Source organism: Phalacrocorax aristotelis, chromosome 7 (assembly GCF_949628215.1).
Source record: "Phalacrocorax aristotelis chromosome 7, bGulAri2.1, whole genome shotgun sequence".
Lineage (NCBI taxonomy): Eukaryota > Metazoa > Chordata > Aves > Suliformes > Phalacrocoracidae > Phalacrocorax > Phalacrocorax aristotelis.
Genome location: NC_134282.1, coordinates 29,906,464 through 29,922,471, shown reverse-complemented (window position 1 = coordinate 29,922,471; position 16,008 = coordinate 29,906,464). Strand labels below are relative to the sequence as shown.

The 16,008-nt window shown below is 51.1% G+C and overlaps 1 protein-coding gene across 1 annotated transcript; it reads right to left on the bottom strand.

Moving 5' to 3' along the window:
- Positions 1-338: 338 nt before the first annotated feature.
- Positions 339-9,955, bottom strand: LOC142059565 (galactose-3-O-sulfotransferase 2-like). Its single transcript, XM_075098371.1, has 4 exons — positions 9,876-9,955; positions 3,557-3,667; positions 1,993-2,944; positions 339-1,299 (listed from the first exon to the last, which is right to left on the bottom strand). The coding sequence occupies exons 1-4, from the start codon at positions 9,953-9,955 to the stop codon at positions 442-444; spliced, it is 2,001 nt and encodes a 666-aa protein (XP_074954472.1). The 3' UTR covers positions 339-441.
- Between the last annotated feature and the right edge of the window lie 6,053 nt (positions 9,956-16,008).

Below are 16,008 nucleotides of genomic sequence, written 5' to 3'. Positions count from 1 at the left end.
AGACAGACTGTTCCCAAGCTGTAAATCAAGCTCCGCAGCTCTGATTTACAGCTTGGCCCTGTGCTGTTGCAGTCTGGTGAGGGGCTGAGAGCTTGGGCTGCCCTCCTGGTTCTGCTCTTTGCTGCTAGAGTTGGTGCTATGCAATGCAAAGACCTAGATCACCTCCTCCAAGGCTTCAGCCGCCAGTCAGGGGTTTTGCCCTGTTTGCTCAGGACCATGGAAATCATGTTGTGTTCAGCCCCTGGGACCCCCCCATTGCAGCCCATCCTGCTCTGCAGCAACAGCAGCACATAGCACCCAAGAGCTTGTGCACAGTCATGCACAGATAGAGGTGGCCACGGGCTCTCCTGGGCAGAAGCAGCCCCCAAGCCCAGGAGGCAATAGCCTTGCTGTCCTCAGAAAAGGCAGTTGGAAAACGATGCCTGGAGGGGACAAGGACACTCAGTGTTGCATGCCCTCCAGCCTGTGCTGCAGGGCCTTGCCCTGCTGAAAGGGAGTGGGCTGGTGGACCTGGGGATGCTTCTGGGCAAACTGCTTCTTGTAGAGAGTGCTGCTGTACTGCAGCTCCGGGGTCACCAGCCGCCGGCACATGCTCTCTGTCTCTTTATCCAAGCCCTGGTTGAGATTATAGCCCAAGATCTTTGCGTTGCCATGCTGCAGTGGCCGCAGAGAAGAGTCCTTGATGTCCTTTGGGGCTACGCTGCCCATCCCTTGCAGGCAGGTCCTCGCCAGCTCTGCCTGCCTCTCCCGAAGCGCTTTTACTTCCTGTTGCATGCGCTCCCTGCCAATGTCTCGGTCGATCCTTTCCCAGAAGGTCCTGTTGAAGTGGGTGTAGATTTCCCAGTCCAGCCTGTTCCAGGCCTTTATCTTCTCCATGATGGTGTCTGAGAGGGCAGACTTGGTGCTGTTGTCCCTGGTGTTGAGTGGGAAGGCGATGACACTGTCCAGGTCCCAGCACAGCATCTCCTTCAGTAGCACCATGGACTCATCAAAGTACTCAGAGATAAGGAGCAAGTCAAAGGACGCCTCGATGGCCTTTAGCATGAGTTGTACCCGCTCGGCTGAGACCTCTGCGTCGGGATTGAAGCCAAAGTCAAATGTCATGAGGTTCCTGGCATAGTGGCTGTCACTGTCTGCAGGGTTGTAGTAGTAGTAGGGCTGGCTGAGGAACTCCTCCAGGCTGTGGGCACGGGAGAAAGCTGATGTGCTCTTGTAGTACACAAAGGAGGACTCCATGAGCTGCACAGGGTTCCTCAGGATGGAGAAGTAGATGGCTGAGCTGGACACCACTTTCTGCACCTGCAGAGGAGAAAAAGGAGATTTTAAATGTGAGGTAGGGACAAGGGACCTGCTCTCTCTCAATCCTGTGCTCTGCTGGAAAGCAGAAACACTTGCTAGGGTTGGAGATGGTGCACGCTGGGGAAGGTTTCAGGGTGCAGCTCATCAAAGGAGCATTTGTGTCAGCTGTGGGGAGCCCCAGAAGAGGTACATGGGGAAAGCAGTGACCAAAGCTCCATGCTATGTGCTGCCACAGCTGGGTGGCCTGTTCAAGCTTAAATATGTCCTGTCTCCTTGCCTTTCCCATGATCTTCGTGTCCTTAAGTGGCATCCAGAAGGGTGGATGTTGTGCATGGCTGACTTGAGCTGATGCACTTAAGGCATTCTCCTCTTGCAGCTGGTACCCTGGCCTGTCCAGGGAGAAAGACATCTCAAAGGGCCCACCAGACAAGAACAAGATGATAGTTGCTGACTGCTACAGATGCTATCCCCTGACTTGTCTCAAGTCCAGGTACAATGATTCATCAAACCTGTTTACAGAAACTCTGAGGAGATGCCCGGTACCCGGATGCAAGGTACCCGGGGGCAATCCTGCCTCTCTCTAGCTTCATCCCTGAAGTTTACATGCTCTATGGGTGTTCCACCTTGCTCCCCACAAGCCCCTCCCTCCCTCCCCCATTTGCCCCTCCCGAGGCATTGTGGCTTTGCCCATACCTCTGGCTGCAAGAATCGCATGTGGTGGCAGAGGATGTTGAACTGCTGAGGGCTCCTGGGGGAGAATCCCTTCACAAATGTTGCCAAGAAGTGGCGCGGGTAGGAGAGCTGGTTGCCACCCCCGACAGGGAAGGCAAAGGTGAGGTTGTGTGTGTCACCGAAGCGGAAGAGGATGTTCATGACAGTGCTGCTGGCGCTCTTGTGGACTTTAAGGAAAACAATGTCAGTCTTGGGTTCACATGTCTCCCCTTGAGAGGAGACCCCTCTGGCCTGCTGGCCTTCTCCAAGTGTCATCCCCTCAACCTTAGAGACTTCTGTCCAACTTGGGAAAAATCCCCTCACCAGGTCTGTCTTGTAAAAATCCTCTGCCTGTGGAGGTTGAGCTGAATTTGGCATGGTGTGTTTAAGTGAGCTGCCCCACTGATGATGGGGAAAACCCATGGGTTGAGGCTGAGACGGGGTCTGTACCACCACCTGCACTGTTCCTGGTGATGATGTTCTCCTGTGCTCCTCTGTGGTCAACCTGCTTGCTAAGATTATGAACTTGCTGGTGACAGCATCAGTATCTCCCAAAACTGTGGAGATTCTCCCAAGAGGACTTATAGAAGAACCTACTCTGGTTGCTTTCCTTAGGCCAGGAAGCTCAGATTTCAGCCTCATGGATGAAAGATGGGCTTTCACCTTTTTGGTCTTCTCCATAGGCTGCCACATCCAGTGCTCCTTTTGGCTGCCTCGGCTGTTTTCTGGTGGGGTCTCCTGGCTGAAGGACAGATGCATTTGAAAAATGTCCTGTGTGCTCTCAGTTGAAGTGGGGTCTGGCACAGCTTTCCTCTGCCAGTGTGGGGAATTGTCCTCCCACAGTGGGTTGGGGGTCTGGAGGGCATAGCGGAGCTGCTTCTGGCCGTGGTCAGTGGTCTGCTGCAGGGCACGCTCCAGCTCGCACTGGGAGACTCTGTAACAGGGAGGACGCGAGGCTCAGCTGCAGAGGATGGAAGGAGTGTGCAAAATGGGCAGCTCCTCTGCAGCCCAACAATCCCACCCTGCAGACACCCCAAAGTGCATTCCCCCATCTTTATTGAGGTGGGTGGCATTGGTGGTGGGTGTAGGACTTGACCACTGCTCTGGGAGGTTGGTGTGAATGCAAGAAGAGAAGGACAGGTCAGCAGTGATGTTCTAATGCCCCTGTCCTGCTGGAGCACTGTGTGCTGGTGGAAAGGGGCAAAGCAAGAGGAGGCAGGAGAGAGAAGAGTAGGTGGCCTGGAGAAGCTGGAGGAAAATTTGCAGATGACCCTGGACTGGGAGGGCTGTAGGGTTTTGAGACCAACCAGGACAAAACCCAGAGCAGCCTAGTCTGGACCCAGAGCGGGCTCAGCTCTGTCCAGGGCATAGGGCACAGGGGTTGGATGAAGGAGCCCTGGCAGGCTCCTCCTCCACCTGGATTTTCCTCCCTGTCTAAAGAAGACACTGTTGGGTGTTTTTCAGGAAGGTGGTTTTGAGCCCACCTCAGTGGTCAGTGAAAGACTGCAGGATGAGGTGCAAGTTTGCAATCCTGCTTGGGACCTACTTGGCAGGCTGCAGCTTCTCCATGACTTGAAGCGTGATCAAGAGGAGGATGAGGAGGCTGAAGAAGACCAAGAGCCGACCTGGCTGGTACCTGTATATTGCTTTCAACTTCCTGCAAGAAAGCAGATGTTTCAGACCATTAGTAGGTAGAAGAAACATGTGTGGGAGGCAGGGGGAAAAAGACCTTAGGAGTTTAAAAACATTTTTCTAAAGATGAGGTCACGTTTTCATGTGTGGAAGAGGTGCAGAGGCAGTGATAACCAGCAAACCTCAGAGACTGTGCTCAAGCAGTGTGGAAATTTCCAGGTGGGACACAAATACCACACTGAAAGGTAAACAGTGATAACTGCAAAGTCCCTTGGCTGCTCAGGAATGACTTACCTGCACAGCCTGAGCTCACACTTCAGCAGCAGGAGCAGGCAGCGCTTGCATTTGCCCTGCCCTGCCTCACCTAGAAATATTGGGGCCCTGCCTTTATAAAAAAAGACAATAAAACTTTGCTTTTCCTGGTCTTCCTTTCTCTCAATGCCTGCTGTTTTTGGTGATAGCCACCTGCACAGGATCCAGCTGTGGCTGCAGATTAGATGCCACCATGGGTACCCCAGCTGTGCCTCTCCGGTGTGTGACGTGGCTTTTAGTTTGGTTTTAGCTAAGTCTACAACAGCAGCGTGATTTCTTCAAGTCATCAGCACTATGCTATGGGGCTTTGGGTTGTGTGTGTGGACATTCAGGCCATGAAAAACATTGCCACAGGATTTTACTGTCTATAAGGCTTGCTCCAAATCCTGGTGGATCTTGATCGTAGTCTTAATCTTTTAGTCATAATCTTAAATGGAGCAGTCAGGGGACTAAGCTTCCTGGAAAAAAGGATTAGTTCACAATTCGTTTCTGCTGGTTTCTACTCAGGGAACATATTGTTGCCTAACAGGAGATTATTTGTACTGAGAATCTGGTTAAATCCTCTGTTATGGGCTCCTCCTTGGGTGGAAGTCCAACCTGCAAGACCCAGATGTCTGCTCTCCCCCTCTCAGAGGGAGGGAGCAGGTACAGGTTGCTTTCCCGAGCATGAAATGGAGGGATCTAAATAGGAGGAATTAATGAAAGCAGAAATTTGGGCAGAGCCTGCTTGGAAGCCACCTTCCAACAGCTAATCTGCATTCATTGATGTTGCCCACTTCCTTCAGTGGCCAGTTTTGGACTAAGATAGCGGGCCTGGGACAACACAGACCTGCTTGTCCCAGAGCTGCTTCATCTCCATGGTGCTTTATCTCCTAATCTGGGCAGTCTTGGGACATGTGGGAGAAGTACTAGCTTGATGACCTAGCAATGACACAAACATGGGCTGTCTGAAGTGGTCATGTGCATCCCATTAGTACTGGTCAGGAATTTGGGTTTACTATTGAAAAACTGGATTTTTTTCCAGAAAAATCATTGTCTGTTATGACTAACTGTAGTTTGGTTATTACAGTACTACTTCCAGTGGTTGCGCATCAGTTTGGACACTCATGGGTACAGTTCTGCCCTGCTCTCAGTGTCACTTACTGAGTTGAAATGCTAAGCTCCTAGGAGATTTTTAATGCCTAAAGTACTTGGGATTATAAAGGCTGGGAGGTCTTAGGTCATGACAGCGCTACTGAGGATTCAAAAGGTACATAATTATTGGCACAGTGAACAAGCTAGTTGTCAGCAGCACAGCATCCCCAAAACTTGATGGCAACCTGGAGGTATCCATGCTCATTTTCCACTTGAGGAGCACTGCCAAGCTCGGATGAGAGACAGGCAGCTGGCGAACGTGCCTGGCCATGCAAGCAGCACAAGGAGAGCCTCATGCTGTCAAAGATAAATGGGTATGACAAGTAACAGATCAGAAAAATGCCAAATGCTTAAGCAGCACTTGAAATGTCAAGACATATTTTAGTGAGATGGTTGAAGCAGAGACTTGGGGCTGCCATAGAGCTGATGCAAGGCAAGGCTTGTTGAAATATCCCTGTGTGGAAGATCACTGATGGCCAGAGAGACCAAAGAAGGAGAATGCAGTGAAGGAGGAGTTCCTCCAGGATGAAGTGAAGCTGCAGGACAGATCTTGTTGGGGACTTGATCCAACTCCCCCATCACTCAAGGAACAGCTGATGATATTTTTGTCTGCCTGACCAGCCTAAGAAAAGCGGCAAGAAGGAATGAAGAGCTAACTAACTGTGATATTCAGCAATATACCTAAACTGTCTCTTTGGGGAAATCTGCACAGGCACCCAGTACTGAAGGCAGAATGATGCAACACTTCCCTGGCAAGTGGCACTGAGTAGGCGGCACTCTCTGCTACTCCAGTATCTGTATTTTGTGCAGATATCATTCTGGACTTGTTCCACAGAGGTCCCTGGTTGGTACTAAACTTTTTTGATTTGTGGAAAACCTGTGAAAGATCCAGGTCCTTTTGCTGGTAGCCTGCTGCACCTTTTGAGATGGCTGTTGTGTTGTTTGAACAACTGGTTGAGAACATGCAACATGTTGCTGGCTGCTTGGGTCTGATCAGGCTAGCATAAAGCCTTCCTCCAGGTTGGCTCTGATAGGACACACATGCATCAAGGAGAGTGTGCTGAGAAAGGGAGAGCTGTGGCAGCACTGGAAGATGCCAAGAAGTTACACTGAAGGCAGCAAAGCCAGTATAAAATGGTACATGTAGCATGAGAAGCCTTTGTCTTGGAGACTGGAGCAACTGGATGATTTGTAGCTGGACAGTGAGCCCTCAAAAGACTCAGCTGCTTTCCATAGGTAACTCTTTCATAGCTTTCACTCAGTTTAACATGCCAGGAGGAGATCATGGGTGTGGGTGTCTTGGGGCAGAGTTAAATACTTGAGATCAAAGCACTGGGAAGATATCTAAGATTCAGTCAGAGCTGGTGGGAATCAATGCTGCCCCGTAGGGTGGGTCAGGCTGCAAGAGGAATCTGCAGAATCTTTGGAAATGCCTCTGGCTGCAGGCAGGCTATAGCTGAAGAGCCCCTGTAGATCAGAGCCTGTGTGCTGTCACCTCCAAAAGTGTCACAGCAGGGTGCAAAGATGGATGCAGCACCCCAAAGATGCCTTTGGCTGCGAGGGCTTAGCAGCAGAGCCACAGTAACGGAATCATCTTATGCTAGCTCAATGGATTTAATCAAAACCCAATCTGTCAGTCATTTATTTGCAAGGGATGATGCCCCCAGCTGTGTCCCACTGCCTGCTCCTGGCAGGGGAGGGCATGCCTGGGGTGCTGCTTGGAAGCAGGCGCTGCTTGATTGCAGTGGTACTGCAGATTTCCCCTCCATTTTTTCCTCTCTGCTTGAAGCAGAGAGGATGAGCTGCTTCCCTCTGACCTGTGCCCCTTCCCTATCTAACACAAAATAAATGCACTGGTCGTGATGGCTCTGTGGTCGGCTAGCACTTGCTGAGCCATGCAGGGTCTCAGCCAGGTGATGTGCGAGGTGCTGAGCCTGAGTTCACCGGGCAGATAGGTGGCAGAAACTGACTTTACTGATCTGCTGTGGCTAGATATGGTCCAGGCAAGGAGCAATGTTGCACAGGGAATTAACATACAAGATATGTACACCAGTGATAGCCCACTTCCTCTGACCAGAGACGGGAGCCATTTTCTTCACTTGCATTGCAATAAATGAAAAAACAGGGACAACAGTCTGCAGGACGCTCGGGAGAAGACAAGGTAGCGCAACAAGGGCACAAGGTCATTGCCTGCCTGTGTTGGTGCCCAGTGTACCCTTGAAACAGCTGGGTTAAGAAAGACCCCAAGCCCCCTAGCACTGCAGCTTGTGGTGCAGCAGCAGGGTGTGCAACGCCTCAGATGCTGCAGGCACGTGAGGAAAGGCTGTCCTGTCCTGAAATGCTCTCCCCCAGCAAAAGGGCACTGCTGCAAAGTCAAGCCTTGCCCTTCTCTGTTCCTTGTCCATCCTCTCCAAAATAGAGCCTGTGGAAGAGCGCACCTCACCCTAGATGCATTCATTGGGCTGGCCATGTAAAAGACTTGCACAGAGACACATTTCTGCTCCACATCTACTCTGCAGGTGAATGTACAGAGCTGAAAGCAGTGAGCTGAGCTGTTGCCTGGGATGAGGTAGGAGGGATCAATACCTTACTTACCCTGCCAAGGTGTCTGCCATTCTTTTTCCTTTGCAGTGTCAGGCCTTAAAAAAGATGCTATTTTCCTGCCTAGCATACAGGGCAGCAGTGCTGCCCTTGGAGCTTCATTAGAAGAGAAAGCCCCATCAAACCAGATCTCCCCGCATCTTTGCGGAGCAGAAGTGCTTCTCTGCCCATTCCCATCACCGCTTCAATCTTCAGCCATTTCTCAAAACAGAGGGACCTACCAGGACACAACCTCTGGGTAGGGTGGAAATAGAATTTTATACAAGGAAATAGTAGTTTACTTAAATAAATAAATGATCCACTTACGTGATCAAATGCCTTCTGAATTTCAGCATGGTGAGCTCGAGCCTTGGCTGGGGAGCGGGTGGTTATCGTTAGACTGGGAGAATGGAAAGCAAACACCCAGTGCCTGGCTTGTGTGCCTGCAGCCAGTGGCCCCTCCCTGGGGGGGGCACCTGGGACGGCAAGCCCACAGTGGACCTTCCCACTGGTGCCCTGCTCTCCAGCGCCTGCCCCAGGGAGTGACCAGCCTCTGCTCTGGTGAGTGGCACATTTACGCAGCCATGGCCTGGAGAGCTGCTGGTAGCAGACTGCCTTCTGCAAACTGCCGCCACATCATGTAGAGCAGTGGGCAGGCTGTCTGGGTGCTTGTGGACACTACTGGGGAGGGGTATGCCACCCACGTTTTCATCCTTGGTTTCACCTGTGGCTGTTAATGGTCCATTTTGACCCCTCATGTCTTCCTGCTCTACGCTTTGTGGTTGTCTCTTCTTTTCCCTTCTCATGTCCTGCTTTTACTTTTTGACAAAGCTGAGGACAGAGATGGTTTGGTCACGAGTGGTTAGCTTTTGATAATCCCTACGTTGATACAGTCTTTAGGTCTGTGCTGCTGAGACCCTGTGCAGACTGTGTCACAACTGCATGGCATGGAGCTAACCCTCTCCAATGCAGCCTGGCTCAAGCCACCCTGGGCCGGGGTTACAGCAATCACCAGCTCCCTCCTTTTCTTCCACTTGCCATGCTTGCTGCTCCAGGCACAGTGTTTAACCACCTGCGCTCCGGGCACTACTTAACATGTTGATGTCTTGCATTTGCCATCTTCAGACTGGCCTCCCATGTTCCCCCAAGCCAGCAAAGCCCTCAGCCCGGGGACTGTGCTGTGCCAGGGTGACCAACAACAGGACAACCCCACTGGAAAGCCAACTGTTTTCCAGTACCAGTAGAAAAATGGTAGAAAAAATGGTCACTGGGTTTGCTTCTTGCTGGTTGGTGGACAATGTAAGACAACTCAAAGGAGGACTGGGATGCTGCCCTCCATGATGGAGGTCCACAGCCAGCCCTTTGACCAGAGTGTCCTCCCTCTTCAGTAGCTTTTCCTCCACATCCTTCCCCTTCAAGGCTCATCCCAGCATCCTGCCCAGTATCGGCAATACACAGCCATGGCTTTGTGTGACCAGAGGCCCTAAGACTAGGTAGTGGGACCACATGCTTCTCATATTTGGGCACCAGACACCTAAGGTAGTGGTAGAGATGGAGGACGTGTGGCTGTGATGTATGCCAGGAGGACCAGTGGCTCAGGCTGTGCAACACCTACTCTGCAGAACCAGACTCCCCATGTGGCTTCTGGCACCAGTGGAGAGAACCTGGAGATGTGTGCTTTCCCTTCACCCATGCCCATGGGTCTCAGGAAATGCTTATCAGGCTGATAAGTGACTTCCAGCCCAGACCTTGGCTTTCTTGAGGCACAAAAAGGTCCAGCTTCCTCCCTCCCTCTCGCAGGCAGGGAGGCAGCCATTCCCCTCATCCTGGCACAGGCAGGCGCTGCCTCTCCCTGTCCACCTCATCAAAACCACAAGTTTACTGTGGGGCCATCGTGTTCTCCACCCATCCTGCTCTCTGGCTATCTACCTAGGCTGGCAGGTTTTCTGGGAGTCTGAGGCTGGATGAGAGCCATGGGCTAGCTTGCTGTTTACAGGGATCAAACCCCTTTCTGCTGTTGGGACTGAGAGTTGGTGCTTCTCCCCTCTCCTTCCCTCTGTACAACCATGCCCCATGCAACATGAGATGGATAAGCCTGCTTGGGGGTCCACAGTGATGTGGGGTAGGTGGCTGAGGGGTCTGCAAGCACCACCTCAGACAGGACCTTGGGAGTCATCCTATTCCTGCAGGGCATGGGGCATCCTCACCAGAGGCTCATCAACGTGAGGGGGCCCAGACTGGCTTGACCCTGCTCCTTTTTGGTTGTTTCCTCTTGCTGGATTGCCATTTGTGGGGTTTGCTGCTGCTTATCTCACTTGTTTCCCTAAGAAGAATCTTATCTGTCCATGGGGATCTCAAAGGAGGTCCAATTTCGGCATGTAATCTTGGTCAGGTTTGCCTATATTCCTGTTTGCTGCCTGCCAGCCTCTTTCTTGGGGATGACTTGAAGCATCTGTAGAAAAGAAACTCAGAAGGCAAAGTTATCTTCTCCTGCTTGGATCTGGTGATGTGAAGCACAGCATATGCTGTCATCTGCCTGCATAATTCTTGTGTCAGAGGCCACATCTGCAGGACCTCAGCAGACCTCTTGGGCTGCTTCTGTTACCTTGCAACTGCATCCCAGAGAGGCTGTTTCTGAGCATGACCTGGATGGAATGGGGCTCTACTTGTGGACCAGTGTATGAGGGCCTTGGTGGAGATGGCAGTCCTCTGAGATTACACCTGGTGGTCTCTTCTCTGCCACAGATGTTGGAGCAGTGGTCAGGATGTGGGCAGGCAAATGTGTCTCTTGCAGCTATGTGTCTTGAGAAATCAAAGTTGCCCTTGTAGGATGGACTGCGCCCTGTCTGTGCTCACCAGGTAGCCAGGTCCTGCTGGGGTGACCAGATGGGCTTATAACTTTTGTGTACATGTGAAGACTGTCCTGGTGGTGCAGAACTGCCCCAGGTGCCCACTGCTGAGTATGACCCTTTAGGATCATACCAAAAGGGTATGTGCACCCTCCTAGGTGGTGTGCTCATTCACTACTTGGGGATGGGCTTATCTCAGCGGAAGGCAGATGAGGGAGCCCCAAAGACAGCTAATAGCAGAAGCCTCCAGTCCCTTCCCATCCCACATCCCTGTACTCCTACCCTTGTTTAAGATGATGAGCAAGGATACCTCAGCTTGCCTCAAGACACCCAGGACCTTGCTGCTCTCATGCAAGGGCTTTCCTGCTTGGCTTGTTCATGGCCTGGAGAGGCTGCTGGTGGTTTTTTTCCCAGGGTTGTGAGGCAAGCTGCATCTGCACCTGGAAATCAGGCACCTCTGGTCCATTTGCAAACCTGCACCTGGGTTGAGGTGAATAAGTTGGAAGGTGACCACATCTGCAGTGAGGAGAAGCAGAGTCCCATGACCCAGATTTCCAATGTTGGGGACTAGATCAATTACTGGGGCAATGGGTGGTGCAAGGGAGAGCACTGGGGTTTGCAAGGGCTTGAGCCTCACTGAAACATCAACTAGCTGTCTGCCTGCCTTCATCCATGCCTTATTCCTTTTCCTGCTGGGTGAGGACTACTCCAGCATAAAAATAACATATCAGAAAGCTGCATGTGGGGTTTTTGTTTGGTCTTGCTAAAGAGAGATATGTTTTTCTTCAACAACACTCCTTGCTGAGCCCCCAGGTGTGAACAGCTGCCTTCAGGTGGGCAGCATGACAGGTGTCCTTGCAAAGGTGAGGAGCCAGCAAGGGTTTTCCAGGCAGGAGCAGTGAAGCTTTGCTCTCCTGTGAAGGGTGGAGAGTGCTTGTGCTGTGAAAGTGAGGAGCAGGAGAAAGGCCGCTGCTGCTTTCCAGAGCAATGTTTTCTTTGGCTAATGAGGAGGGGAATGGATATCTTTGTGTGTGTTGGCAAGAGGGAGGCAGCTGTAGCCTGGAGGGTACAAGCAGCCAGGGAGATGTCTTTGTAGAGAGCAGAGAGTGGGGTCCTGGATCAGATGATGAAACTGCTTCTGGGGCTTTGCCAGTGGAGGATGGGGCAACCCCTGGAGATCTCCTGAGATGGCAGTGGCCTGCAGAAGTTTCCTTAGCAGGGAATGGAGGGTGACAGACCACCTGTTGTAAATGGCTCCTTACTTTAAAGTCAAAGCAGAACATCTGCAAAATAAATTGAAACCCTTTTGTGCCTAAAAGAAGCAGTCAATGCTCCTTAAATTTCCAGAGAAGCAATTAGCTCAAGTGGGAAAACCAGAGCACTACAGAAAAGCCATACCCAAGTTAAAGTTCTCCTGGGAAGGTCCAGGAGTTCAAAAAACTACGGATCTGATATTAGAGGAGCCTGGAAGACCTCCTGGCAGTGTCATGATGATGGGGCAGGCCTTCAAAGAAGCTCAGCTGGTGAGAGGGGCTGAGGAGCCCACTCTTTGTGCACTGGTGGCATTGGCTGCATCTGCAGTGGGACTCCTGGTGCCTGAAGGCAAAGTCGCCTGGGTTGAGAAAGTTGCCCTTTTGCCTCATGCAGGCAGCTAGACTCAGAGGACCTGGAGAGATGTTGTTCCTACTGGTATAAATCAGAGAAAGCACATCTATTGTTGGACTGGGTCCCATTCCTTACTCAGGATGACCACAAGGTCCTGTGTCCCACCATCGATCCCTGCTGTGCCTGTGCTGCCTGTGCCACCTGCTCAGGCTCCACTGGCCAGTCTCTCATCACTTGCTCACAGCATCCCATCAGGAAACTCCTAAACTTACCTCTGCCTCTTGTTTTGGGTCCTTCATCCTAAGGCTTCCAGCTGCCTGGTGCTGCTGCCTCCTCCCACTCTGCAAGAAATAGTTGAGCTGTGGCTGAGGCTGGGGATCTGCCTTTTACAGGCACAAAAGTACAACCTAAGCTGATGCATAAAACCATACCTTCGAGTAATGCCATAATTTGTTGTCCTGATCCCAGCAAGAGAGAGGAGTATGGCCGAGCCCTGCATGCTGCCAAGGCTGACAGAGATGTCCCTGCTCACATTGCTTCATTGTTTTTTCCCCCTCATCTTTCTTTGCTGGTTTTTTTTTTTTTTGGTGTGTGTGTGCACTTTGCTTAAGCAAGGACTTATGTTCATCATTTTCTGCCTAAACGTGGTCACTTTGGCCATGTCATTTGTACCCTGGCAGCCTGGAGCTTGCTGGATCTCAGAGGGTCTGAAAAGACAAGAGGTTTGTGGGTATCTCCTGAGCAGCAAGTCAATCCCAGGCACAGTGGTGAAATCAGGGTCTGGGACATCCTGATTTCCTAGGTCTGCAGTCCTTCCTGTGAAACCCCTGGAGAGAAACTTCATAGAGGGATGGGCTTTCCCCCCACCCTCAGCAAACTCTTTGTGCAGCTTTTCTGTTTGCTTTTCAGACCAGTTTCCAGACAGACCTTTTCATGAAACGAGCCATGATAATTTCTATATTACTTTCTCCGGGGAATCCAGTGCACCACACTATCAGCAATGTGCAAGTTTGCTTTCCAAGTCATTTTGAAATCTGTCACACACTGGGCTTCCCCTTCCACTGCTGGGCAGCTACCAGTCCATTACCGCCTACCTAAATTGATATTTAGTTAATTTTACACTTTGCAGAGCGAGTGAGGCATGCCCATTTAATTAGTTCCTATTAACTTCAACAGGTCTCCTGGGACATTGAAGTCAGCCCGCTCTACGCTGACATGCCCGTTGACACCAGCTACATCTGAAAGAATGCTCAGGGCCAGTGGGAGTAAATGTGTCTGGCTGGGAAGTTGGGAGAAAAGCGTGGAGAGATCTGAGTGTAGGACTGGTGCTGATGTGTTGCTGCTGGGCTGTATGGGATTCCCCCACTGGCATGGGGACCTTGTCCCAGAACGGACGAGGCAGAGCCTGTGCCAGCACCAGGCAGAGCTCCTCTTGGGCATGAAGGCTGAAGAACAGCTGGATGTGCTCGGGTTTAGGTGAGAAGCACATTGTTGTTTCTGGCTGTATGCTTTTCAGCTTGCATTGGGACTTTGGCCCTAACCGTACACTTATTTGTTCTTTAATCTCAGTCACCTTATCAGAAGCCTTTGGACAGCCAAATACATCTCCACTCACCTTGGGAACGGGCTTTGCCATTTCTTTTCGGTTGGTTTTGTTTCCTTGCCAAAGACCTCTGAGAGATTAGAGCGATCGCTCACAAACCTGAGCTTTGTCTTGAAGCCGCCAGCACTGGCAGCACTCAGATACTGGAAAACCTGTATATTTTAGGGTGGCTTCGATATTAGACCAGATCCCTCATGCCCTTGTAAGATCCAGGATCTTCTGAACAATTCCTGATGACTGTCCATGTCTTCTTCTCCAAAGACACCAGATTACATATTACTGGGAGGACTTGCTGGTCCATCTGCACGTGTCTGGGAGCAGAAAAGAAAGTGGGCATCCCAACCAGCGAGGTGCATGGGTTCTCCTCAGCAGAGCTGGAGAGAGACAGCTCCCATGGGTGAATTGCATGTGTGTTAGTTTGCTCCCATTGCCTCTTGTCCTGTCACTGGCCACCACTGAGAAGAGCCTGGCTCCCTCATCTTCATTCCCTCCTATCAGATGTCTACACACATCTATGAGGTCCCTCAGAGCCTACTCTTCTCTGGGATGAACATTCCCAGTTCTCTCAGCCTCTCCTTTATAAGGATGCTTCAGGCCCTTCACTGTCTTCGTGGCCTTGCGTTTGACCAGCTCTAGTAAGCGCATCTCTCTTGTACTGGGGAGCCCAGAACTGGACCCAGCACTGTAGAGGTACCTTCACCAGTCCTAAGCAGAGTGGAAACGGAGGCTGCTGCCAAGTTCAGGAAGCTGTGTTTGTCGTGGGGATGGCAAAAGATATCTTTAGGACTCTCCATGGCTGGCGGGAGTCCTGTGTCTGACCTGGAGGAGAAGGTAAGTGCTGGGTCCAGCCCTGGCTCTCCCCTGGCTTGCACCTAGTACCTGCAACAAAATAGTGAAAATGGTTTTCAGATGAAGCCTGGCTAGAAAAGCCATGTTGATGGGGGTAACCAGGTGAAGCAGGCTTTTACAGAGCAAATGCCTTCTGAAACAAATCAGCAGGCAAACAGGGTGGGGACCTCATGGTCGGATGCCATCTCCTATTTATGGAAAGCATGACAAGGCACCCAGACAAATGCCGATGCCTCACCTGGCCAAAAAAAACCCAAAGCGGAGCAAAATCTAGAAGAACATGCTTTCTAGGACAGTAGAGCATTGACATGTGAATGCTGAACGGTTGCCACAAAAGTGGTCCAGCACACGGAGAAGCAGCAGGGATGTGCTCCCTCCCTGCTCTGCTCCCTGGAGCTGTTCCTTGTGACTGCACTTTCCCAGGGGAGCAGTGAGGTGCAAACTGGGAATGTGGGTCTCAAAAACATCATGGGAGAGGTTTCTTGCAGATGGTTTTGTTTCAGTAATTTCAGGCAACTTGCCTCTGTCTCTTCAAGGTGGCAAAGGGAGAAGGTAGTACAGAATTATTCCTGCATCTTGAAGAAAACTTCTTTTTTCTTTTTTTCATAATGAAATCCCTCATAATGCGTCCCAGGTCCCTGGTAGGGGAGATGTGTGAGTTACCCTGGCCTCACCTCTCAGCGAGGTATATTTCCTGGGTTATGAAGGGAAGCTGAGGGTCGTCAGCTGAAGATGATGGCCAAGATGAGCTTCTTTGCTGGGTCTCCAAGGAAATATCCCCTGCATACCTGCCCTGCTGACTGAGATGTCTTTGCAGTGTCACGCCGCAAACAGTGTCCTCCCTTCTGCCTCTGATGCCGAGATGGGAAGAAGAAAAACTTTGGCAGTGGTGGAGGGTGCATGGAAAGATACTGCAGAGAACTCCTGTGAGCACTCTGCAAGGAGGGTATCACAGCAGGGTGTGTGCCATTTGATATTCATTTAACAGCCTTTTGTCCAAGACCTCTGAAAACATTGGTTCAGTACATATGAGACATGCAGCCATGAGGAAATGTAATGAGTGTGTGGGCCATGGTCTGCTCATGTTGGATGAAGTGTCCACTGTCAGATCAGATCTTCCCATCTCCTCATGTGTTCTGGGTCATAGGATATCAGAGTTTGCTCTGGTGTCTCCATGTCCCAGCTGTGTACAAGCGAGGCTCCGTTTGGTAAGAGGAAGGATGCCCAAATAATGGTTTTCCTGTTGTATTTTACCATAGATCATGACAGCAGAGCTGCTGCCTTCTTGTATACCAAAAGCGTTAGTCCTTGTGTGAGGCTGTTAGGTCTGCTGGAAATTTGATCATGGAGTCCCATCAGCAAAGAGGAGAACAAGAGGACTGGTGCTAGTGTCCTTGAAGGACTTGGAGAAGAAAGAATGCCCTCCAGGAAAAG

Coding starts and splice junctions, on each gene's coding strand:
- LOC142059565 (XM_075098371.1), bottom strand. CDS start 9,955: ATGGCAATCCAGCAAGAGGAAACAACCAAAAAGGAGCAGGGTCAAGCC. Junction 2,945..3,556: donor GAGAAGCTGCAGCCTGCCAA/GTAGGTCCCAAG, acceptor TCCCTGTTACAG/AGTCTCCCAGTGCGAGCTGG. Junction 1,300..1,992: donor TGCGATTCTTGCAGCCAGAG/GTATGGGCAAAG, acceptor TCTCCTCTGCAG/GTGCAGAAAGTGGTGTCCAG.